Source organism: Emys orbicularis, chromosome 2, assembly GCF_028017835.1.
Source record: "Emys orbicularis isolate rEmyOrb1 chromosome 2, rEmyOrb1.hap1, whole genome shotgun sequence".
Taxonomy (NCBI): Eukaryota; Metazoa; Chordata; order Testudines; family Emydidae; genus Emys; species Emys orbicularis.
The window spans coordinates 209,618,242-209,643,106 of NC_088684.1; the positions used below are offsets into that span (position 1 = coordinate 209,618,242).

The 24,865-nt window shown below is 40.6% G+C and overlaps 1 protein-coding gene across 15 annotated transcripts in view; it reads right to left on the reverse strand.

The window, feature by feature from the left end:
- Window positions 1-24,865, reverse strand: part of ARPP21 (cAMP regulated phosphoprotein 21) — a 150,186-nt gene that overhangs the window by 105,990 nt on the left and 19,331 nt on the right. For 7 of the 15 annotated variants that reach the window (XM_065398015.1, XM_065398013.1, XM_065398014.1 and 4 more), the window contains exons 8-9: window positions 10,548-10,656; window positions 1,866-1,903 (exon numbers count right to left, since the gene is read on the reverse strand). The exons of 1 other annotated variant lie outside the window; for it this stretch is intronic. In XM_065398015.1, coding sequence (XP_065254087.1) covers window positions 1,866-1,903; window positions 10,548-10,656 — 147 coding nt within the window. Of the gene's footprint in view, window positions 1-1,865; window positions 1,904-8,575; window positions 8,678-10,547; window positions 10,657-24,865 lie in introns of all 15 variants that reach the window. 7 more of the 15 variants (XM_065398006.1, XM_065398005.1, XM_065398004.1 and 4 more) reach the window with 2 other exon arrangements.

Sequence of the window (24,865 nt, forward strand, 5' to 3'; positions counted from 1 at the left end):
TTATATTATTACTGCCCCAGGCCCTTTAAATCGTCCCCAGAGCCTGCTGGAGCCCTGGGGTAGTGGTGGCGGGGCTCCAGCGGCTATTTAAAGGGTCCGGGGCTGCGGAAGCTGCTACCACCCCGGCCCTTAAAATAGCCGCTGGAGCCCCGCCGCCGCCTCCCCAGGGCTCCGGCAGCAGGGCTCCAGGGACGATTTAAAGGGCCTGGGGTGGTAGCAGCAGCCGGAGCCCCGGGCCCTTTAAATCACCACCTGAGCCCCCAGCTGCCGCTGCTACCCCGGGGCTCCAGCAGCACGGCTCGGGTGGCGATTTAAAGGGCTCGGGACTCCCACTGCCGCTACCCTCCGGGGCCCTTTAAATTGCTACCCAAGCCCCGCTGCTGGAGCCCTGGGATAGCAGCGGCAGGGCTCTGGCAGTGATTTAAAGGGCCAGGGGCTCCCAGCTGCCGCTACTGCAGCGGAGCCCCGGGCCCTTTAAAGCTCCGCCAGAGGCCGGGGCCCCCTCCGATGGTGATTTAAAGTGCCCGGGGCTCCACTGCGGTAGCAGCAGCTGGGGCCCCGGGCCCTTTAAATCACCCCCGGGGCTCCCAGCCTCTGCAGCTGGTAGCTCCAGGGGTGATTTAAAGGGCCCGGGGCTCCCAGCTGCTGCTACCACAGCCCCAGCCCCGGGCCCTTTAAATCCTGATTTAAAGGCCCTGACTCTTCTGGTAGAGGCCACACCTCTTCTGATTGAGGCCCCCACCCCCTCCTAAGGACTCCAGAGTACCGGTAAGTCCTTTAAGTTACTTTCACCCCTGGGTCATACCCTAAGTGTACTTGATAGCAGTGAGGATGGATATACGTAGTGCTTCTTTAAGATAAGCATTCACTCCTGCCCCACCCCTCCTTACCCCAATGATAGCCAATTCTAGTACTTGAGATCTGTACAGAACAATCCTTGGCCAGCACTACTCAAACATTCACAATGAATTTCCTAGCATTGAGGATCAGATTCTCCCCTGGAATAAATAGGTGCAGCTTCACTGATTTAAGCGGAGCTGTGCACATTTATGGCAGCTAAGAATCTAGCCCTTCACCTTTGTTATACACAGAGGGCTTTTTTGTTTGTTTGTTTTTTCTTTTAGTGTCAATAGATTTGTCATCGCAAGATTGTCCACAGGAGGCCATGATAGAGTAATGTAAAATAAGAGTTGTCTCAAATAATAATAGCAACCATTATTGTTTCATTATTACCAGGGCCGGCTTCAGGCACCAGCGGAGGAAGCACGTGCCTGGGGCGGCAAATGCTAAGGGGCGGCATTCCGTCCATTCTTGGGGTGGCACAGTCCAGGTGGCTTTTTTTTTTTTTTTTTGCGCTTGGGGCAGCAAAAATGGTAGAGCGGGCCCTGATTATTACTACACAGTAATAATAATAGTCCTGGTTTTCAGAAGTGCAGAGGACCCACAAGTATAAGTGAAGGATATGAAGGTGTTCGATATCTCTGAAAATCAGATCCAATAGCAACAACAGAAACATTCCACATTTCTATAAAACTTTTCATCCAATAACTTCAATGCCTTTCACAAAGATTAACTAATTAGTTAAATCCTCTCAGCACTCCAGAGTGGTGGGTCATTGATAATCGATCATTACATTGGTGTTTTGCTGTTTTAACAAGCACTTTGTTTAACCTTAAATTCAACAGCTTTGGAAAGCGGCAAGCAACATCTGATATGCTCTTATATCACCATATATCTGAAGACGATCTAAGTACAAATCCCACTAAAGAGGGAAAGCCCTCAAATAAGTTGGATCACAAATTAATTCAACAATGAGTCTGAGACTAACAGCTACAATATTTTTTTTAAAAAAGCAATTTTTTTACCTGTTTTCCACAAAAAGGTTTTCCTGGGAGCAAACTGACTGAAAAATAAAAAAAAAAGGATTGAACCAAACATTCTATATATGTTCTATTGTCCAATTTCTTGCTTGATTTTAGAATTATCTTCCCCATTCAGGCTCAAGGGGATTTTCATTCATGCATCATTTGCATTTGTAGAAGACAAGAGGGGGGGGGGGGAGTCAAGAATAAGGTCACACCAGTAAAATAATTCCCATGCATTACAATATGTTACTTGCAATTCATCTCAGTTTTGAAACAAACTCAGACTTCTCAGTCTTGGGATCAGAAGAGGCCAGATGTATACAAAGTGCTGACGTTTTGGAGGGAAACAGAAGCAGAAGGTTCCACTAGTCTGCCTACCAGCTAGCAATAAAGTGACACCATAACACACAGCTGCAGGGGAGGAGGACAAATGGGAGAAAAGCATGCAAAATGAGTACAGTTCTGCAAGGGAGTGGAGATGCTGTAATACTTAGAAAATATTACATAATTTAATTTCACAAACAGAGAGGAAACAAATGCACCTGGTACTGAGACATAAAATAAAAGCATTGTAAAAAGACCTCTCTTGGAGGATTTAGATTTTGGCCAAGGTGAGAGAGTAGGAAGAAATCAATCCTACTGGCAAGTATGCAGTTCTTTTAACATTCCTTAATTTTTTATGTTGAGAAATGAAGCTGTGCTCAATTTCCCATGAATAATTCTCTCTCCCTTTGATTTTTTTCATTTCCCTCCTATTTCATGTTCATTACACCAAGCGCACAGTTGTTGTCATTGGATTATATCTCCATGAGGTACTGAAGAAAAGACAGATAGTCCTTCCATTGAATTTAAACAAAAGGAAAGAGTGGAAAAAAAGGGAGATCAGGTCCATTACTTCCATAACAATGGGACTCGGTTCATGGAATAATAGCATGCCATCATCGGGCATGTCAAATCCTAATGCCATAGAAAGTGCATTTATTTAGTATGTTCCTATTTTCAACAGGATTGATTCATGACTTGCTGGCTAAAAGCTGAACACATTTGTGTCCATTCCTGGGCTTCATCAAATATACAAGGCCAAATTCTCTGCTGGTGTAAACTGAGCTTAGCTCTATTGAAATATTATGCCAATTTTCACCAGCAGAGAATTTGGCCCACAATTTAAAATAATGCAGTTATTGTAATCCTTCCATTTAGTAGTGTTGTCAGAGTATATTAGGTGGGCATAGTTTGACAGAAAATGTGTCCGATAGTTCTTATTAATTGTATAGCTTCAGTGGCATGGGCTTCCCAAGCAGGATCCCATACAGGATCCTAACTAAATGAGCAGGACTAGTGGGGTAGATCGGTGGCGAGTTCTTTTCTCTGTAAGGCAAACCCTCAGGATACCAAGGATAAAATCCTGGCCCCACTAAAGTCAATGACAAAACTCTCATTGATTTTAACAGGGCCAGGTTTTCGCCCCAGGCTGAGAGGCCTAAGTGGAGTCACATGCCCTTTCACTATGGAGCACTGGGTTCCTTTGTGCAATTGCTCCACTCCCTCTTCTCCCATTCTTAAGAGGCCCCTTCCCTAATATTAACAAACCTGTCAAACAGGTTGCCAAATAGTACATTTTCTTCTCTTTCTAATGATGAAAAGCAAAAGTCATCTTATTCCAACTCTTAACACAATGGTTTTCCTGTCTGCATAGACAGGATGGGCCAAATTTTCAAAGAGGCCTCACTTTGTCCTCCAACTGCACACATACGAGTTTTGTGCACCATGAGCTTTTGCATTGTCAATCTGCTAATGTGTGTATGCAGATGACTACCCAAGCAAAGCTGTACATGCCCACGGAGGCCATGTTTTGAAAAAATTTGCTCAGGAACATTGCTGCTGTTCATGTCAGGCATAAGGATAAATAAGCACCAAGGATTTACATTTTATTAAAAACTTGAGAGATGTCTGTTACCTCTTCAGTATCTTGAAGAGTATCAGTGTAATCTGCATTACAGCCTTATGGACAGATTCAATGAAAACTCCGTTCATCTTCCATGCTGCAGAAGCTGGCACAAGGCCATACAATTCCTGGAATATCCATTTTTCAAGGCTGATGTGGGGCTCCATGGCACAGAAGACAGACACATTTTTATTATATTATCCTTATTATTAAAAATAAGAGGGCTTAAAAGCTTTGGGTAGCAATTTAGCTACTAGGAGGTCAAGATTCACTTTCCTTTTCTGCAGTATCAATAACTCTCAATTTAAAGTCCCAGGGAAAGCTTAAATAACCACAACATAGCTTTTAAATCACCTTGCTGCCAGCTACAGATCTAAGGGAAGTCAAAACAAATCTAGAATGGGAAAAATGTTACACAAGATTATTTCCTCACTTCCTAAGGACCCTTGCAGTTCCTACACACTCAAAACTTCCATTCAGGTTCTATGATTGTCCTTCCTTCTGGAACCAATATTTTATCCATTCATTTGCAACCCCATTTTTAGCAGTCCCACAGCATTTTTTCTCCAGAGGGACATACATAAGCTCTAACAGCCTATTCTTCGGTCTTGTCTTCACTAGGAACAGAGGGAAGTTTTTCACCATGTGTTAGATAACAGGGTAATTAGCAGACAGTAATATCTTAGCATGGACAAGGCAGTTTGCAGTTTTCACACGTTAGCACGGGGAGGTAAACAGTAGGCTCCCTACTATTGTTTACTTGAACCTGTTAATACCTGTGTAAACTACAGCCCCATTGTTTTCACTAGAATTGCAGCATGTGCTATGTGGTAAAAAAACACTTTTTTCCCTAATATGTACACACCCTACAAGGATACATCTTTAGTGGTGAAACTCAAAAGCTTGTCTCTTTCACCAACATAATTGGTCCAATGAGATGTTATCTCACCCACCTTTAATATCTTGGCCAATTATTTTTCAAAATGCTAACAGCAATTATAACGTAATTTGGATTAATAGACATCCATATTCAGGGCCCTGTGTATTCTGCAATTCTGCTGCAGTGCAATTTGCTGTAGACCCCTCCCATTGTTGCAGAACTGAAACGAAGCTTTCATTAAAAATATATCAGGGGGTAGCCATGTTAGTCTGTATCTACAAAAACAACAAGGAGTCTGGTGGCACCTTAAAGACTAACAGATTTATTTGGGCATAAGCTTTCGTGGGTAAAAACCTCACTTCTTCTCACTCTATGCATCCGAAGAAGTGAGGTTTTTACCCACGAAAGCTTATGCCCAAATAAATCTGTTAGTCTTTAAGGTGCCACCAGACTCCTTGTTGTTTTTATTAAAAATATATGTTTCTAGTCCTCATGGTTTAAAAATAGCCTTGAAAAATGTGAACCTAACGTAACCAAGGCAATGTTTTATTGCTGGCAGCCTGAAAGGTTTCTAGAAGGTGGGAAGCGCCCCATCTATCTCAGTGTGTTGTTGATTCTGAGAACTAATAATGGCAATTAAAATGGCCCATGTTAACAATTTTCTTACCGCACATTTTAGCGGAAACATCAAATTAATGTGCTTCTCCTACAACCTCAAACTGCTCGTTGTGCTTCCCCAAATGCCAAAAGCTCCAACTGTCTGCTATCCCGTTGCCAAAACATCCAGTTCCCCCTAACACTGATGATGCAGTTATGCATCATCAATACAAAAATGTGCAGCACACTGAAAATGTGGGGAAAAGCATTAATTAAAGTGACATTAATGTTGAAAGAAATGTCATAAGGAATATTGTACAGATGGCATTACATTGTCATATTTAATTCATTAAAACCTCCAATTTACATTTAAAATGAAGCTGTGCATAATTTCTAGTATGATGCACTGGAGTGCTGCAGAATGAAGAGAATTTGATGCAGGTTTTATGTCCAGCCTGCTGCAGAGTAAGCAGGAGAATATTCATTAATTATTTTTGAGTCTGAAAAGCAGATATAACATCTGAAACATGTCTAGAGCTTTAGATTCATTTTTTTCCTTTTCAATTTTGTTCAACAAAGTTTTCTCCTGGACTGAAATCTCACCCAAATGGTTTCAACCTGAAACAAATATTTACAATTTGGTGTTATAGCAATCATCTTAGGACACCATCAGCTGCATTTGGGACACCTCTTCAGACACACTGTAATTAGAAGTGATGCATTTTAATACATTTTCTAAGGTTCACAATCAGGGTATTAACACAAATTTAACTACAGTGGTGTGAATAGCAAAGGGTAATAAAACTGTATGTCAGGCATGTCACTTCTGCACCTCACTTTCTCCATCTACAATTTGAGGGACAATAATGCTTAGGTACCTACCTCACAGATGTGTTGTGAAAACTGATTAGTTAATGATTGTAGAGGGCTTTAAAAATATAAAGTGCTATATGTAAGTGGCTATATATGGTAGGCAGTCAATTGTGGTCATTTCTAAAATTGAAAATAAAGAATATATTACAATGCCTACCACCACATATAAATATTTCTACCATGCCAGAGAGGCTCTCATCTGTGAGGCATGCTCCACTCTGCAGCACAGCAAAGAAATACTTAGTTATTTGCATCATTAGTGTAGCCTGCTGAAATACAGTAATATGATTTATTGATGGCTCACTAATACCTGCTATAAGTAGAGAGAGAAAGCAAATGAGTGTATATGAGAGAGAGAGAGAGAGGGAGAGATATCTGCATTGCTAACCTTTAAAAAAGGCGCAGTCCTAATCCATTGATATAGCTCCTGCCACAAGCCATGCTTTTACTCATGATAAAACCCCTTCTTGGCTAACCTGACAGATCACATCAACCTTCTAGTTACGGCAATTAAAATTCTCACCACTTGCATTTGTCTTTCAAACTGAAGGTAAAGTATCGAAATAAACAACAAACACAGCAGCGTATTTTGGGATGAATGCTTAATAATTCAGAATCTCACCACGTCTTTCATGAACACTTAGGGCCACATTCTCTGCTTCTAGCTGCCCTTATGATGCACAAACTAAGTCACTCTAGCAGCACCTTTCCCTACCTTGTCACTTGTGGCCATGTTCCAAATCTATCCCCTCTCTATCCCCTGCAGTTATCCATTTTTAAGGTATGCTCCTTTGTATGAAGTCAAAAACAGTAATTCGCTTATAGCAGACAAACAAGGACACAGCCATTTCTAGAATTTATATTGCAGCTGTATTGACATTAGGCTGCCATACTGAAGTGAAAATAAAAACAAAGAGCCAGCTAATACTGGGATTTTCTCAGGTCACAAGAACAGAGAATACTATGCTGAATATCTGTGCATAATTTTCCCTCCCAAATTGCATTTTATAATCAGTGGACTACTTGCTAAGTAGAGACGTTACTTATAAGTGAAGTCACAAGTGAGACAATACACACTCACATATTTACAGTATATTCTGCTTAAAACAAAGACAATCAGAAGAACTTGTAAGCATCAAGCTTAAAAAAAGTCATCTAAAAGCAACATGATTCCTTCTGTGACATGTGATCAGCTCTAATTTAAAAGGACACTGTCAAAAACAATTTTGCATAGTTTGTTTGTTTGTTTTGCCAGTATGATTTATACTGATTTTTTTTTTTTTTTTTTATTCAGGGCTGTTCCCATATTCCTTGAACTGGTGAAACCTCCATTGAGATGCGACATGAACCAGTGAAAGAAGCAGGAATGTTCTCTTGGAAGACACTATCCTCACAGCACCCTGTCAGAGCTGATCCATACATCCCACTGGGAAATTATGGGGTAATATAGTGAACCCAGAAAGAAGGGGAACTGGCTGCAGACAAGACCTAATCAATTTATGTATTTAAGGAGAACGGGGATGAAGCCATAGAAGTTTGACATTTGCATGTCTTTACCTAGTAATTTTACTCAATTTTATTTGGTAAACTTGATTCCCAACCCCCACCCCCAACCCCCAGTAAAGCTGGGATTATTTTGCCTCTTTTTGTTTTACTCCCTTTATTGTCTTCCAACATCATTGTTTTTGACAGAAGAAATAGAGTTTCTTCATTAACCTATGTTCCCTTTACTACTTAGTTGGTCAGTGCAGCTAAATATTGAAAGGTCATGCATAACCAGTGGCTTTTGATTGTTTTTAATGTCTTGCTTCCAGAGTAGTTGAACTGACAAAAACAAAAAACAAATAAACTTGCTCAGATCTGTCAATCTAAGCAATGGCAAATATGAGGCTTAAATTAGTTGAGAGTGTCCATTTAAATCTGAAGAAGTGAGGTTCTTACCCACGAAAGCTTATGCTCCCAATACTTCTGTTAGTCGTAAAGGTGCCACAGGACCCTCTGTTGCTTTTTACAGATTCAGACTAACACGGCTACCCCTCTGATATCTGACATTTAAATCACTGCTCTTCTGCTTGCAAGCATTATAATACTGAACAGAACGAAACCTACACTGCGCACACACAAACATTTCCAGAAACAGGAAAAGGCCATTTAGACCAACATTCCTGCCCTGTTTTGGCTAATCTTCCTTCTACCTTCCTCCTTTTTCACTAGAGCTCTCAATCACCTCCTGCTCCAGAAACCAATCTAGGTATCCCTTGAACTCATTTTACACCCTTTGGTTTAATCATCTTTCGCTACCATCTCCAGCTACACAGTGCAATCTTGCTGCAGTGTCAATGTCAGAGGGGGAGGATACTGTCTGACTACTGATAAAGATATGGCACCAAAGAGGCAATTAAAACAACTACTCACATCTTGTGCAAATATTCTCTCCCTCACTCTCTGATACTCCTCTTCTCTCTCTTCAATTGATTTACTTCGTCTGTCATCTCTAAATGGATGAATTCTGTTTTGCTGAGCAGAAAAAAAATCAGGAGGGTTATATAAGTTGAGCTGTTAAAAACTGCAGTTTAGAAACTGTCAGCTAAGAATAATAAATGTTCCCGTAAAAAAAAAAAAAAAAAAAAAAAGAAAAAGAAGAAGAAGAAGAACAAAACAGATAGCTTTCAATTCTGAGGGGGAGTGTGAACCACTGTGTTATGCTGGGTACCCTAGGCTCTCAAGCTAGACGCTGCTGGAGTGTTCCTAGATCAAGTGGCTGAAATAAGGTTTTGTGCATGACTTTTGTGAGCCTGCAGTCCTGAATCAAGGCCTCTTCATCCCATGCCTTTTGCTTCTGACTGATCAGGAAAAGGCAGATTTTTTTATCTTCCCTACTGGCTGTGGGGAAGGAAGAGGCACAGAATACCTAACCATCCATGAAGCCAAGCAAAAGCATAGGGAAACTAAATGGTAGGAACTGATGATAAAACACTAAGAACCCTAAAAGATTACATCTATCACGATGATGATAAATTATGCTTTCCAGAATATTTTGCACAAGAGTTTTAACCCTTTCAGTACCAAGCCTAGCCTTTAATTCAACTTAGTGGGGAAAAAGAGCCATTTAAGCCTTTTAATGATCAACATTTTAGACAACAACAGTACATGAACATAATGGGGGGGGGGGAAAACACCCTTCATGAAACACCTTGCTTGCAATTAGATTTTAACTGCAGCGCTGCTCCTTCTCCCACACTATGTTTTGTGTATATGATCATGCTGCTTGCCTTTGGTCCGCTCCCACATCCATTACTCACTAAACCTTTTTTTCAAAGCCAACTGAGATGCAGTGTAGCTGGGAAAGCTACTACACACAGCTGAAGGTAAAAGGAAAAAAGAAAAATAGTCTCTAATTAGAAGCAGGAGGCAGAGAGGCACTCAATGGCTTTGAGAGATTCACTGGAATCTATCACAGTAATGATAACCTGAGTGACAAAGCACACACTGTCTTACCTGTAGGAATTTTCTCAGAAAAGCAATTCCAGTGTTACAACCCCTTTTGATTTTTTTGTTTTGTCATGTATACATTTTGCACTGGATTAAAATGATTTTATGAACACAATGCTTACTTTTAGAAGGTTTTTTTTTTAAATGCTGAATTTCAGTGGTGTGCAAACACACAGCTCCCTGACACTCTCCTACATGTAATGTATCAGACATGTCGAAGATAACAGTGTTGTGTCACAAGCAACACACGGAAGGGAAAAGTTCTGCCACAATACATGCAAAACAAGCAAATAAGTTACATAGACAATAAAATGTGATTGGGACAAGGGAGGGACAGGAACTAAAAGATTAAACTGCTATTTTTGGGGGGGAGGGAGGGGAGGGAGGATCAAAACTTATTTTAGGATGGTTTCAAAATCAACCTGGCCTCACTATAACATGTTTGAGAGATTTGTCCTCCTTTATGGCTATCTCAGTTATCTTCGGTCCATACCGATATCCAGATCTGTATGTGTGTACACGTGTGGGTGTATATAACTGAAGGATAAAGCTGTAGGGAGTGGAACAACTGCCATAGTCACACAGACATTTGGAAATGCGACTGACAAAGCCTTCCAACCGCTTGGAACCTTTGACATTCCAACCCCCTTTCAACATGCAGCAAGTCCTGTGCCAAGCAAACCACCCATGCAAACCCACACACTGCCACTGCTAAAGCAACCACACTAGGGCTTGATGCTCTCCACTGTATGCCAAAGAGGAGGAGTGGGGTGGGGTGAGGGATGGGGAAAGGAAAGCGGAAGGGGGGGAGCAACAACAAAAGAACAACAATAACATCAGTCAGCCCACCTTCGAAACAGAACAAATTTCAGCAACTCTCGAACCGAGAACCAACCTGATTGTCTTCTTTATCAATACTAGAGTTATCTCGCTTCAAGATAAATCGCTTCTGGGATTCTTCACCTTTTTCATCTTTTAAATGTTCAGAAAACCTTTGCTCTGGTCTGCCAGCAAAGTAAAACATATCAATAAAAAAAATCTGCTTCGTTGGGTTTTTTGTTTGTTTGTTTGTTTTAATTCTCGGCGCTCTTTGTTTTTCACAGAGCCACTTAGTGCAAAATTAGTTTATATTTGTTGTGGTTGGGAGATACTGACTACAGCTGTCTGATGAGGTTCTAATGCAGCTAACTGTTATTGCTATAAATATCTTTTGTTGTTGTTATGTAGGAAGGAATGTGAATGCAAAGTCTCAGTCATTAAGATACTCAGCCTCATCAACCCCTGTGACTGAAGGACAAGAAAACAAGTTAACATACAATATGTTAATTTGTCCCTTCAGTTGTCCTGACCTCCAGCTAAGCTGCAGCTGAATATGGCTTACCCACATTTATAAACACGGAAAAACTGATAGAAATATTTTTATAGAACTTCTCACTCCTAATAAATCAAACTGGTAATTGGGGAGGACCTAGTGGTATTTTGTTTAAACAAATAATTATCTAGTAGCTCATAAATGGGGAAATATTTCAGAACAATCAAATAGTATTGATTAACCAATTGATTTTAAACTCATCCAGGCTTTTTTTTTTTTTTTTTAATGGCCAAATACTGCTGGCTAAGAGCTTAACATTTCTAGGTTCAGTAACTGGGAATAACTGCTCTGTATTCTTCTCCACCTTGTATAAAAAGGAAATGCTAAGAAGTGTCTCATGTCCTGGAGCTAACAATTATCAGAATTTGTTTCTTTTAGTGACATTTCATTCTTCTGATATACTTCATCTTGTGTCTGGTCTTAATGTCCTGCTTTTGAGTTGTCTGCCAAGGCTTCATTATACCATAAATTGGTTAACAAAATAGTAATACATTTTGTGATGTGATGACAGACTGCTAATTCAATAGCATCACAATTCTGGGAATACAAAACTTATCTAAAGAAAGGGGCTCATCTGCCCCTCGGCACACGTGTGTTAATTCTGATAGTGTTAACAGGAAATTTATGTTTGTCAGTGAAGAACAGAGTACTTAGGGATCATACACCATACAATGATGCATCCAAACTGTGTGCAAAATTCCCATTGACATGGTGAGGAAACTGGAGACAGAATTTATCTTATCTTGTCTTTTCAAAAATTCAAAAATCAGTACTGTAAAATAATGCCCAAAAATCCTCACAACCTTTTACATTCAAAAATGCTGTTTTAATCCAGATGTACAAATCAACCACCATTTTACTGACACACTGTTCAAACTAACACTCTGCTGATTATAATGCACAGTGTTGGAGTTATACCAGAGTGAAACATAACACATATTTGTGCCACATTACAATTAATTACCAAATGTACAGGAAAAGCTTGTAATGAACTATGGTAAATGCAAAACTCACAAGGTGGTAACTTTCCTGACATGCTTTTATTTATGAATTTACGTGAATTTTGGAGGGCTCCAATAACTTCTGTTCACGGCCTTCATTTTTGTGCAAAGACTGCAATTTGGTTCAGAAAACAATGACCCGATTTCCAGAGATACTGAGCATCCAATAATTCAACATACCTCTACAGGAGTTGTGGCTAATCAGCACCACTGGAAATTGGGTCCATAACATAGAAAGTTTCAGATTCTCCTGATGTCCCACTTTGTTCTTTTCTGAAGATTTCTGGAAAGTGCAAAGGTGTGTGCTCACTTGTATAGTTTTCTACTGTAATGGACAGTACAGTGCAGTGATGCTGCTTGTAAAGAGAAAGCCTACCAATGTAAATAGGATATTACAGGTTATATTCTGCCTTCATTCCCATTAATGGGTATTATACTTAAATTGTCAGGAGAAGAAGAGACCCTCAAAAATTCTGCTTTAAAATGAGCAAGTGAAAAAGTTCAGAGGTTAAAAAAATATATAATCTATCTTCCATAAGTGACAGCACAATTAAAGGACAAACAGATAAAACCATTGCATTAGGACTGGAGGGAGGGCCAGTGTGGAGCTTATAGTTGTAAATCTGTATTTTGAGTGTTTCAGTTTGTCTGGGGTTTACTGAACAAAAGAAAGAGGGGAAAAAAACAAATGATCTAATTGTATCAAAGTCAAGAAAATAGACTTTTAAAATCCATTTGGTAAATATCCTCTGTAATTACTGCTTTATACAAATGTCTTATCCATGTAGATTCATACTTTAACATTCTTTTAATTCTGTATTTTTAAATAAAATACCAAAAATGAAGAGACCACCATTATGATGAATTAATCCCTTGCTAATTCCACCTCTCCACAGGTCATTTTGGGAAGCATGAGTACAAAATATGATCCCAATCCAGTAACTTCGTTTATTTATATATTCATTCATTCATTCTTAAAACCACAAAGAAAATTCAAACAGCTTATTTCCTAAATTAAACAAAAATACAAGGCTGAGATATTGGGCCTTGATCTTGAAAGGGGAACTGTATGGGCAGATCCCTGTGCACGTGTGGCACCTTACTGACTTCAATGGCACTTCATGTACTGCTGCAGGATCTGCCCGTATGGTTCTCCCTGCAACATCGGTGCCTTGGATGCCAGGTTTCAGCCTAGAATGAAAATGCAGAGGTAAGTTAGAAAATAAAGACCAGAACAAGAATTTCCATGAGAAATGCTGAGGGACAACCTTCATCTCCCAACAGAAACATAACATAAAAACCCTGTAAGATTATTTAAAAATGCTTCTACCAATAAAATTATATGTGCTTTGTTAATTGTATAATGGGGCCAAAAGACCCTAACCTAAACCAATCTACAGGCCTCAGTCTTCAATGAAAATGAACTCTTAAATAAACACCTGCGTTCAGAAAAGAACATTCACAAAAAGGAAGTCCCTGCCCCAAAGGGCTCACACACTAAGTGGACAATATATAGACCAAAGGCCCAGCCCTGTAAGATATGGAATATGGGAATTCTAATGAAAACCAATGAGAGTCCTAGGCACAAAGCTTGCAGGATAAGGCTGCCAAATGATCATATGTTATGATTATTTCATTTCATGTTTTATTTACTCAATGGAATCTGGTACATTACTTTAAGAAGTTTTGAGTGAATTCATTGCTCATGAAAGGGAAGGACAGATAACATACCGGTAATTCTGAATCTGAATGTGGGTAGCCATAGCATTAGTACGTTCTGCTAATTCACCTCATTTGGGACCTGAATTGTAACAAACACCTTCCCCTCTCCTTTATGCTCTCTTACACCTGAGTCATTCTGAAGCACAGCCTTTAAAATGTACCAAACTGTGGGGTGGTTGTGGACACATGGGAATGAATTTTCAGTTGTGGTAGAAGCCAACTCAGTTCAAAGAATGGGCTCAATTTGTGAATTCACAATTTTGCACACTCCGTTGCTTGCACTTATTCACTACTGCTTGTGAATATTTGGTGTTTTACATAGCCCCAAGTGATAATGTAAGAAAGTTAACTTCCATTTAAACAAAAAAAGGAAGGGTGAAACACTGACATTGTTTAAATCAATGGGAGTTTTGCAGTTTGGGGCTTCAGTGGGACCAAGATTTCACCCTAAGTTTCTAGCCCAGGGGTCGGCAACGTTTGGCACGCGGCTCGCCAGGGTAACCACCCTGGCGGGCCGGGCCAGTTTATTTACCTGCTGACGTGGCAAGTTCGGCCGATTGCGGCCTCCACTGGCCGCGGTTCACTATCCCGGGCCAATGGGGGCGGTGGGAAGCGGTGCGGGTGAGGGATGTGCTGGCCACGGCTTCCCGCCACCCCCAATGGTCCGGGACGGCAAACCGCGGCCAGTGGGGGCCGCGATCGGCTGAACCTGCCGCGTCAGCAGGTAAATAAACTGGCCTGGCCCGCCAGGGTGCTTACCCTGGCAAGCTGCGTGCCAAATGTTGCCGACCCCTGTTCTAGCCCTAGTGACTGCAGAGAAAAGCTTGAAAACATGACTCAAACACACCTTAAAAGGCTTAGAAATCAACAGACAAATAAAATTAAAATGTATTATTTTATATATATATTTTAACCCAATCATGTTTGTTTTGGGGTCTGACTCATTGCTTGGGGTTTGCAATACTGTAAAGTTGAAGAAAACAAAGAAGTGTACCTATACCTTGTACTACTCCTTGAGGAAATTTGAAAGGTTATTTCTTACTCAGTATTATTTTTCTGTCATTATTCTCTTCTACTGTAAGACCAAATCAGGACAAGCTGACTCTGATGTACAAACAACATATGTACTATACTTACTAAAATTCTCTAACAAGTTTCCTGTATTCTATGATCTCTATGATCTCTAAATCTATGGAATAATTATTTATCTGTTTCATAGAAGACATTGCTTATTTTTAGCTCCTTGACCTTCAAGTCCACATATAGTATAGTATGTAAACAAAGGAATCATTTCCATTCTAAGGGGTAGGAAAGTCTAACCATATGAAGCAAAAGACCAAAAAGAAAAATATATTGAAAATAATTTTTTAATGGAAGGTATGGCAGAAAGGGATAGTATGTGTACAGTATATTTTGTTGTAGGTCTATTATCTGTTATGAATTCAGCACATATCAATTAATTTATATAAAGATACAGATATACATATACACGGCGATTTTAGTGTTTAAAGAAAGGCCCAAGATTGACAACAGAGGAAACCGAAGTCCCCTATTTATTCACTTTATAAATAGAGCAGGGACAGTGGAAGCGCTAATTTACCTAAACCACTCTGTTAACGTGTCCTGTGCCTGACCTTAAAAGACCTATCTCACATTGTCAAAGGATAATTCTGGTTCCATAACCATTTATTCGTTGGCATCTACCAAAGATATCAATGCCAACAAGGTTGTTAATTAATGCCAGGTGCGACAGTGTGCGGCATACTGTGCAGTCCTGTCTTTCCTATTGCTCAACAGCCTGACATATGAGGAGAGATTAATAAGACTGGAACTTTTCAGCTTGGAAAAGAGACGACTAAGGGGGGATATGATAGAGGTCTGTAAAATCATGACTGGTGTAGAGAAAGTAAATAAGGCTACGTCCTCACTATGCGGGGTGGGGGGTCGATTTAAGATACGCAAATTCAGCTACGCGAATAGCGTAGCTGAATTCGACGTATCGGAGCCGACTTACCCTGATGTGAGGACGGCAGCAAATCGACCTCCGCGGCTCCCCCGTCGACGGTGCTTACTCCTACCTCCGCTGGTGGAGTACAAGCGTCGATTTGGGGATCGATTGTCGCATCCCGACGAGATGCGATAATTCGATCCCCGAGAGATCGATTTCTACCCGTCGATTCAGGCGGGTAGTGTAGACGTAGCCTAAGGAAGTGTTATTTACTCCTTCTCATAACACAAGAACTAGGGGCCATCAAATGAAATTAATAGTCAGCAGGTTTAACAAACAAACGGAATTATTTTTTCATACAACACACAGTCATCCTGTGGAACTCCTTGCCAGAGGATGTTGTGAAGGCCAAGACTATAACAGTGTTCAAAAAATAACTAGATAAATTCATGGTGGATAAGTCCATCAATGGCTATTAGCCTCTGTTTGCCAGAAGTTGGGAATGGGTGACGGGATGGATCACTTGGTGATTAACTGTTCTGTTCATTCCTGGCCACTGTCAGAAGACAGGATACTGGGTTAGATGAACCATTGGTCTGACCCAGTATGGCTGTTCTTATGTTCTTATCTACTTTTAGTTCTATTCTAATTTTAAAAACTTTCCATAAGGCCATTGTGAAAAATCAAATACAGCAATGCAATTGTGCATTAAAAAAAAAGACTGAAATGTACTAAGCAAATGTCAATTTAAAAAGGTCAAAGATATAATATAATTTGTCTGAACTTGTCAAATTCTATGCAGGCTTGCACTTGTGTTTCCTGGTTACCCTGTACATAAACGTGGCTATATTCTTGTGTTGACATGCATATAAGAAAATCCAAAGACTTGGTTAGGAGATAGAATGTAACAACTATGTTTTCATCAATATGACCCAGCACAGGAGTTAGTGCATCTAATTTAGCAGCTACAGGATCAGTCTAAATGGGTTTACTGTCTTGTCACCTTCCTGCACATTAATTCCATTGATGTTTCCTACAATTGTCAGGTAGATCATTAGAGGTGTATCTTTCCATACAACCTTGTACACAATCCAAGGAGTTTAGGTCTGGACAATTATTGCAACTGTATATTAAATCTAAGGGTTTTTATTAGCCAATGGAATCTTTGACCAGGATGCTACAAATCTACTCAGAAGTGTTTATGTATGATGTGGTTTCAGTTGTTTAATGATGGACCCTTATATAAATTATTTTTGCAGTAGGTCTCCTTCCTTTAAGACCTCAGAATATGAATGCACTGTTTGTAAAGATAAATTTACTGGGCTGGCTCCTCTGCTGGTAGAAATCATCAAAATCAATTTCTACCAGAAAAGGATCTGGCCCAATGTCTGTGCTTTGTTTTCTTGACAGTCGCTACTCTTGAAGTACCAGACTGCCCTCTCCTGTGGTAAATCTTTAGGGAAGGGACAAAGGGGTTGGCTGCACTTTACCATCACTGTGAGATTCCCCTCACAGAAGTCCTCTAAATATTTCTGCCAGTGCAGCAAGCCTGCCTTCTAGCAGAACCCCCCAATCTTCACTGGCGCATTTGCCCTCCCACAACTCCCTGTCAGCACAGCTCCACAGCACTCCCCTAGCTATGGCTGCCACCAGGACACCCTAACGCAAATGGGGCCCCATGGAAAATGTAATACAGCTTATTGTGGTACTCCATGGCACAGCAGAACATAGCATCAGCGGTACTCAGCTCCCAGTTTACCCATAGAGTGGACAGAGACAGCTATATAGTGGAAGTGGATGTCAGATGCTGGAGGACAGTACCAAGCTTCTTTCCTGAAGATGAGAGCGGATACTGGAGGAGTGAGTAGGAATTTGCCATGCCTTCCTCAGACAACATGTGACATGGCAGGAAAGAAGGGAAGGAGATAATAGGAAAGAGTAAGGTCCATATGAGTTACTCTCCATCTCCTTTTCTGTAGATGGTCTCAGCTAAACTTTCCCAAACTTTTTTAAAGTTAATAGATTCATAGATTTTAAGATCAGAAGGGACCATTATGATCATCTAGTTTGACCTCTTGCATTACACAGATCATAGAACCTCATTATAACTTCTGGTTGAGCAAGAGCGCGTGTTTGAGAAAGATATCTTGCCTTAATTTAAAGATTTCAAGTGATGGAGAATCCGCCTTATCTCTAGAAGTAAATTCCAATGGTTAATTACCCTCACTGTTAAAAATATGTGCCTTATTTCTAGTCTGAATTTGTCCAGCTTAAACTTGAACCATCTGACCTTATTATGCCTTTTTCTGTTGTATTAAAGAGACATCTACTATCAGAAATCTCTTCCCCATGTAGGTACTTTTAAACAATTGATCAAGTTATCTCTTAACCATCTCTTGAATAAACTAAAGAGAATCAGCTTTTTAAGTCTCAAGTGTGTTATCCAGACCTCAAGTTACTCTTGTAGGTTTTTTCTGAACCCTTTCCAATTTTTTTAAACATACTTTTTGAAGACACCGTATTCCAGTAATGGTCTCACTAAGGCTGCATCTACACTACAGAGACTATACCAGCATGGCTATGTTGGCATAGCTATCCTGGCATAACCCCATAGTGTATGCAGCCTATGCTGACAAAAGCATCACCTTTCCAAAGGATGGTAGCTAGGTTGACAGAAGCCTTTCATCTATTGATATAGCTGTACCTACACTGGGGTTAGGTCAGCAGAGCTATGCTGATCAGGGGTGTGGTTTTTTCACACCTCTGACAAATGTAGCTAGGTTGATCTAACTTTTAATTAGACCAAGCCTAATTCTGTATACAGAGGTAACACCAACTCCATATATCATGTTAGCCTGCATAGCTACAGCATTGCACTGGTAGTTCATGTTCAATTATTCAGTTTGAGATACTGGTGAAAGCTCAGGGGATTCTTATTTCTGTGCCCTTGGAGTGCTGAAAAATATACTTATCTGTATTTGCACACAGTTAACACAGGGTCTGAACTGTAGTAATTGTATTACGGAACCAGCCCCCTTCCTCCCCTACTTATTTACACACACACACACAATTATTTTGCAGTTCTCAATCCAAAAAAAAAAAAAAAAAATAGAGAGTTCCTCATAACTCCAAAATTGGCTACTGATATTTTCCCTGTACACCTCTGAGATTACTTTGAACACGAGCCTGAAATCCTTAGACAAGACTCCCACTGGAGAGAAGAGACTTTTGCCTGAGTAAATACTGCATAATGAGGCCCATTTTTAGGAGGGAGTAAACTTGGAGACGGTGGGTAAGCTCCTCCATGTGGGAGGAGAAAGATGTATAGAATGTTGGTAGTATCATCAAGCTGTTATGTAAGTTTTCTGTTGTGAAACCAGCATCTCTTCTTCCATCAGTGAATTGAGTAATAAGCTTTAACATTACTGTGCAATTAATCGCACAGAACAACATAATACGTATCAAAACAAATTCTACCATCATTTATGCTGGTTTTAATCTGGAGTAACTCCAGCCGTTGTAATGGAGTTATTCTTGATTTACACCAGTAAAAAGATAGCAGAATTTACCCCTAAGGATTACGTTCTGTTTTGGACCTATCCAGAGAACTCCCCGTTGCTTACAAATCTAGGGATATACAGTCCTTCAATTTCAAAGTCAACAATTGGAAGTTGTAAGAAAACAAAGCCCTCATAACTATGTTAAGGAGGTAGCCTCTGTATAATCAGATTGTATTTTTGCTGCAAAACTGCAGCTTTTGAACACAGTTTGTGAAAGAGTAACAATTACCAGTAGCCTCAGTAAAGTAGGTTTCTTTGTTAGACAGCTCATGTCCAGAAATACCGAAACATAATTTCATAAAAATCTGTTCAGACATTCTTAATAGTTGGGTTAAGAGCGTGGAATTATTTTGACTATGGAAATATTTATCAGTTTTGTTTTTAAAGTGCATATACACTTTTTTTTAAAAAAAGATGCTGGAAGTTAACTCTGAAATGAAAGAAGATTGGTTAAGAAATCCAAATACAGACATCATACTGAAAGGACAAATGAAAAAGACAAGCATGAACTTTGGATGTTATGGTACTAGAGACTTACACATTCGGTCAGCAAAGCACACAAACATTCTGGAATTCTAAAGCTTGCCTTACATTGATACAGTACATACATGCTTATTACAAGGCATACATTTCCAACAGTAATGTGACACACAGCTTGTCACCAGTTGCTTTCAAAAGAGGCAACAAACCCACCTTGTGCAGAAAAGATGGTTTAGCACTACAGTGTCTTAGGTAGGCCAGAGTGCATAACATATCACAGAAAATGCTGAAATAAGGATGTGGTCGGAGAAGTCATCCACAAACATCTCTGCACTGTGTGAAACTCTTGTAAAAATTACAATCCATTTTACATTTGCAATGGGAGGTTAAAATAAATGTATTGGATGGGCTACAGCACGTTAATCCTCCTAAAATGAATAAATCATGGAATGACAGGCAGCTAGGGCAAGAGTGGTAGGAGAGTGCACAAGGATACATCAGAGTGGATGCAGGATCAGCAGTCTGCAAGCAAATGGAGCAATTGGCAACATGGTGTTATCCAAATATACCAATAGAAGGGTAATAATATAAGGAGATGGGATAAGTGCTGTTGCAGAGTAGATTCAAAGGAGTTGTGTAGATTTAGGGCATTGTTATTCGGGTGTTCAAATGATTTTACTGCATTTTTCCATTATTTGTACTTCTCTTTAATTAAACCAGCTGCTCAGTCCAACATCACATTGACCTCTATTTTGAGGCACAGTAGTTCTCCTTACTTGCACTGTGAATATCTACTGTATCTGCCCAGGGCCAGCTCCAGGCACCAGCCCACCAAGCTTGTGCTTGGGGCGGCACCTGGACGGGGGCAGCGCGGCGCTCCGGCCGCCGGGGAGAGCGGGGCCACGGCCGGGCTCGCCGCCCTCCCCCCGGCGCTCTGGCCGCCCTCCCCCCGGGCGCCCACCCCCCGGCCGCCGGGGGGAGAGCGGAGCCCCCGCCGGGGCTCGCCGCCCTCCTCCCAGGGCTCCGGCCCCCCTCCCCCCCGGCCACAGGGGGGGGGGGGCGCGGCCGGAGGCTTTTTTGCCTGGGGCGGCAAAAAAGCCAGAGCCGGCCCTGTATCTGCCGACCCTGCTTTATATTTATGCTGGAGGACACCATAAGTCTCTATAGAACAGGAGTATTAAACTCATGTAAGTTTTACTGTCTCTGTGCTTTCCCCGTTGAATCAAAACTCTATTGTATATGGTGCAGAAACCATTTTTGCCTCCAGATCAAGATTTTCAAATATGAAGTCATGTAAATATTTTGTGAATTTCAACATTTGGAGATGGTGGAATATTTATCAATTAAACAAGTCACAGCTGAATGATACAAGGCTAAATTCCAGGCCTAACTATGACGGGGCATCTATTGTAATGGAAGCATGCAGCTATCTAAAGTTTACAGTCCTCAAATACAGGAGCCTAAAATCAGGACCTGAAATCCATATTTAGGCACCTGGGAGCTGCAGTTCAACTGATCTTGAAAATCAGACAGGTGCCTAAATATGGAGTTAATCCTGTTTTCTAAAATCTTAGCCTTAATGTCACACGATGACCAATGGGGGATTTCTGTTCTCCTATAATGTAATTCATTTTATTAAGACTTAGAGCACTACACAGTTATACCACCACAACTTAACACACCACAAAGCCACTTAAAAAGGTGTTTAAAGTATCTGAAGGCCAATTACACATTATTAGACTATTTTACAGTATGAGTCACCACATTTCTGGCATGGTGACACTTCAACAGCAAAAGTCATTACAAAGCCAGACATTACCACAAGGTTTCTGCTGATAGCTTCTGCTCTCTAGTAAAGGGAAAGCGAATCCCAATGCTAACTTGTTAATGGTAAGGACTTTAATTTTTTACTCAGCATCCAACCAGAACTCCTTTCTCTTCATACATTCTTTATTTACCATAAAAGTAATTAAGATATAAAAGCTAAAAATGTATTTCTGTATTTGGCGTTACCCCATGATAGTTTACAAGGTGAACAATGTCATCATCATTAAAGGTAAACATGAGTGGATTCTAACAAATGGTGTTAATTTATCCCACACGAAAGCTAAACCTCTCCAAGGTCCTTCTGCTGGAGATTTGTCCACAATGGCTTCACCTGGAGGGTGGGCTATGCCCCCTCTGCACCCCAACCAGCCTGCGGAGCTGGCTCTGGACTGCTGGTATTGGGAAATCAGCAAATAGCCAGGGCCCATTCATGCAGAGGCCTTGTCCTGCCAAAGTTTTCACCCCATTACTTCATCTAGTCTGACCTCCTATATGTCACAGGTCATTACAGTTCCCCTCGTATTAAGCCCAATAACTTGTTTGGCTAAAGCATAACTTGTATTTGGCTAAATCATATCTTCCATCAAGGCCCCTTCCAGCCTCAAAGACATCAAAAGATGGAGAATCCATCATTTCCCCGGTGAAGGAAAGTTACTCATTGAGCATTTTGCCCGAGTAAAGACTTCAAGGTTTGGCCCAATACAGTTAGGGCAAAGCACTGACCTCTGGATTCAGTCTATGTGGACCCCAGATACAGTGGAGCTTGTGCAGCTCTGCAAAAGGATTGCTGGATGAAATGCAGGGGATTCAGAGATTATAAAGCCAGAAGGGACCAGTGTGATAATCCAGTATGACATCCTGCATAACAAAGGCCATAGAACATCCCTGAACTTAATTCCCATTTGAACTAGAACATAAATTTTAGAAAACATCCAGTCCTGATTTAACAATTGCTAGCGATGAAAAATCCACCACAAACCTTGGTAAGTTGTTCCAATGGGTAATTACTCTCATTGTTAAAAATGTGCACCTTATTTCCAGTCCAAAATTTGTCTACCTTCAACTTCCAGCCACTGGATCTTGTTCTACCTTTCCGTGCTGGACTGAAGAGTCCATTATTAAGTATTTGTTCCCCCATGTAGGTACTTACAGACTGTGATCAAGCCACCCCTTAACCTCCTCTTTGTCACGCTATCTAGATTGACCTTCTTGAGTCTATCACTATAAGACATGTTTTCTAATCTTTTACTCATTTTCATGGCTCGTCTGAATTCTCACCAATTTATCAATTGCCTTCGTAAATTGTGGACACCAGAACTGGACACGGTATTCCATCAGCAGTCACATCAGTGGCAAATACAGAGGCAGTATGTCTTCCCTTTTCCTATTCAATATTCCCCTGTTTATATATTCAAGGATTGCATTTGTTCTTTTGGCCACAGTGTCACACTGGGAGCTTATGTTCCACTGATTATCCACCTTGACTCCCAAAGTCTATTTCAGAGTCATACCCTATATGCCATGGGACTTAGTTCTGTGCCTCCGGCAGCGCACAGCAGGAAGTGGGGTTTGGGCAGGACAGGCTGAAGAAGAGCAGCAACAGGATCTGCTGCTCCATGGAGCCACCTGCCATTGGCTTGTAAATAACAAGGTTTCAGTATAAGTAGCTGCAAAGCGATTCTGCTGCCAGTGTGACCAGGCACTGGGGGAGGCAGGTAATGATTCAGCACCTGTAGAACACTCTTTTCCCTCCCACCCCTCTGGGATTGGATTTAACCCTTAATATTTACAATTTCTACCTAGGTTGAACATTTTGTGCAGCTTCAATTTAGTTCCAGCTAATGGAGGCTCAAATGTGGTAGCACAGCTTATTACAAAATACATTAATATTCAATGTTAGGTATGTATCATACCTTATAAGCAGCTGAACATTAAGATGTTGCATAACCGCAAATAAATACTTCAAATGACATTCCTTATCTAACTAATGAATTCAAGAATTAAATAGGAGAGAAAAAAAATTAATCAAAGATCTGAAAACCACCAATAATGGCAGCATACTTCCCAAAAGCTGACTGGCTAATGTGGAGACCATTAGTTCTCTAGAAATGCCCTGAACATGAAGATAAAAACAGTGTTACATAATAAATTCATGTGCTTAGTTCCACTTCAGGCCATGAATAATTTCTCCATCATTAGACAGCCATCAGAAGCCAATTCCCAAATAGCCTTTGGCTTGGATGGTGGAGCTACCTGTTAGTAATCTAGCAACTTCCATGTGACAAACCTCCAAGTCTGCCATGTGAACACAGGAGCACGGTTCCCCTTTGCCTATAGTGCAGAAGTAAGGATTGCTCAAAGGAAGCATTTTTCTCATGCCTGGTGTATCACATCGTAGAGATGCACCACGCATTCAGACTTCATAACTCCAGCACCAAAATAGAACGGAGAGGGATCCACCCACTGACTGAGGTACCCACTTTTGAAAATGGACTCCTGCATTTAAGGAAATTACTCCACCCATTACTGAATCAGAGTGGGAGTAGGAAACGCAGAGGCCATTTTGAACCTCCAGTTCTACAGTACCGTGACATGAAAGTGCAGTGGGATTTAAACTGGAAAAATGTCATTATCTGAGCTGGGATTTGGCTAACCACTACTTTTCCAGTCACAGCTAAAAACTCTACTTTTACCAAGAATGCCACGATCTTTTTAATAACCACAAATAGTAATCACAGCAAGTCTGAGGAGTTTGACTCATCCAAAAGACACCACGTCACAAGAAGAGCACCCCCTAACACCACACCAGGGCAGTGGTTAATTACTGATTCAAGGAAGAGAGTGTCCCATCTTCCAAATTTGACCACGCATCTACACAATTCCGAGTTCATGACAAGATTAAGCGGTGTGACTGCAAGGATTAAGAACAGACTAATACTGTAGGTGTCCTTTGATTTATGTTTAACTAATACTTCATTACAATATAAAACAGCTATAAAATACATGTCCACCTCAATTACAAATTAGTTTAGATAAATTATATTAGACTGAAAATTAATAATGGAACCACTAGAAATGGTTCATTAACCCTAATGTCTCATTTACAGGAAAATTCTGTCCTTGGATGCATGCACATAGCTCTCACTGACTGGAATAAAAATTGCACATCGTAGGGCCAAATTTAGCTCAACACACAGTTGACAAACCCTTTTTCTTTGTACGTCTTCCTTGCAAGAATGGATGCAAGACTGAAATAAGAGATAGTCTGGTGTGAAAAGCAGTCCCAGTTCAAATATCATTAAG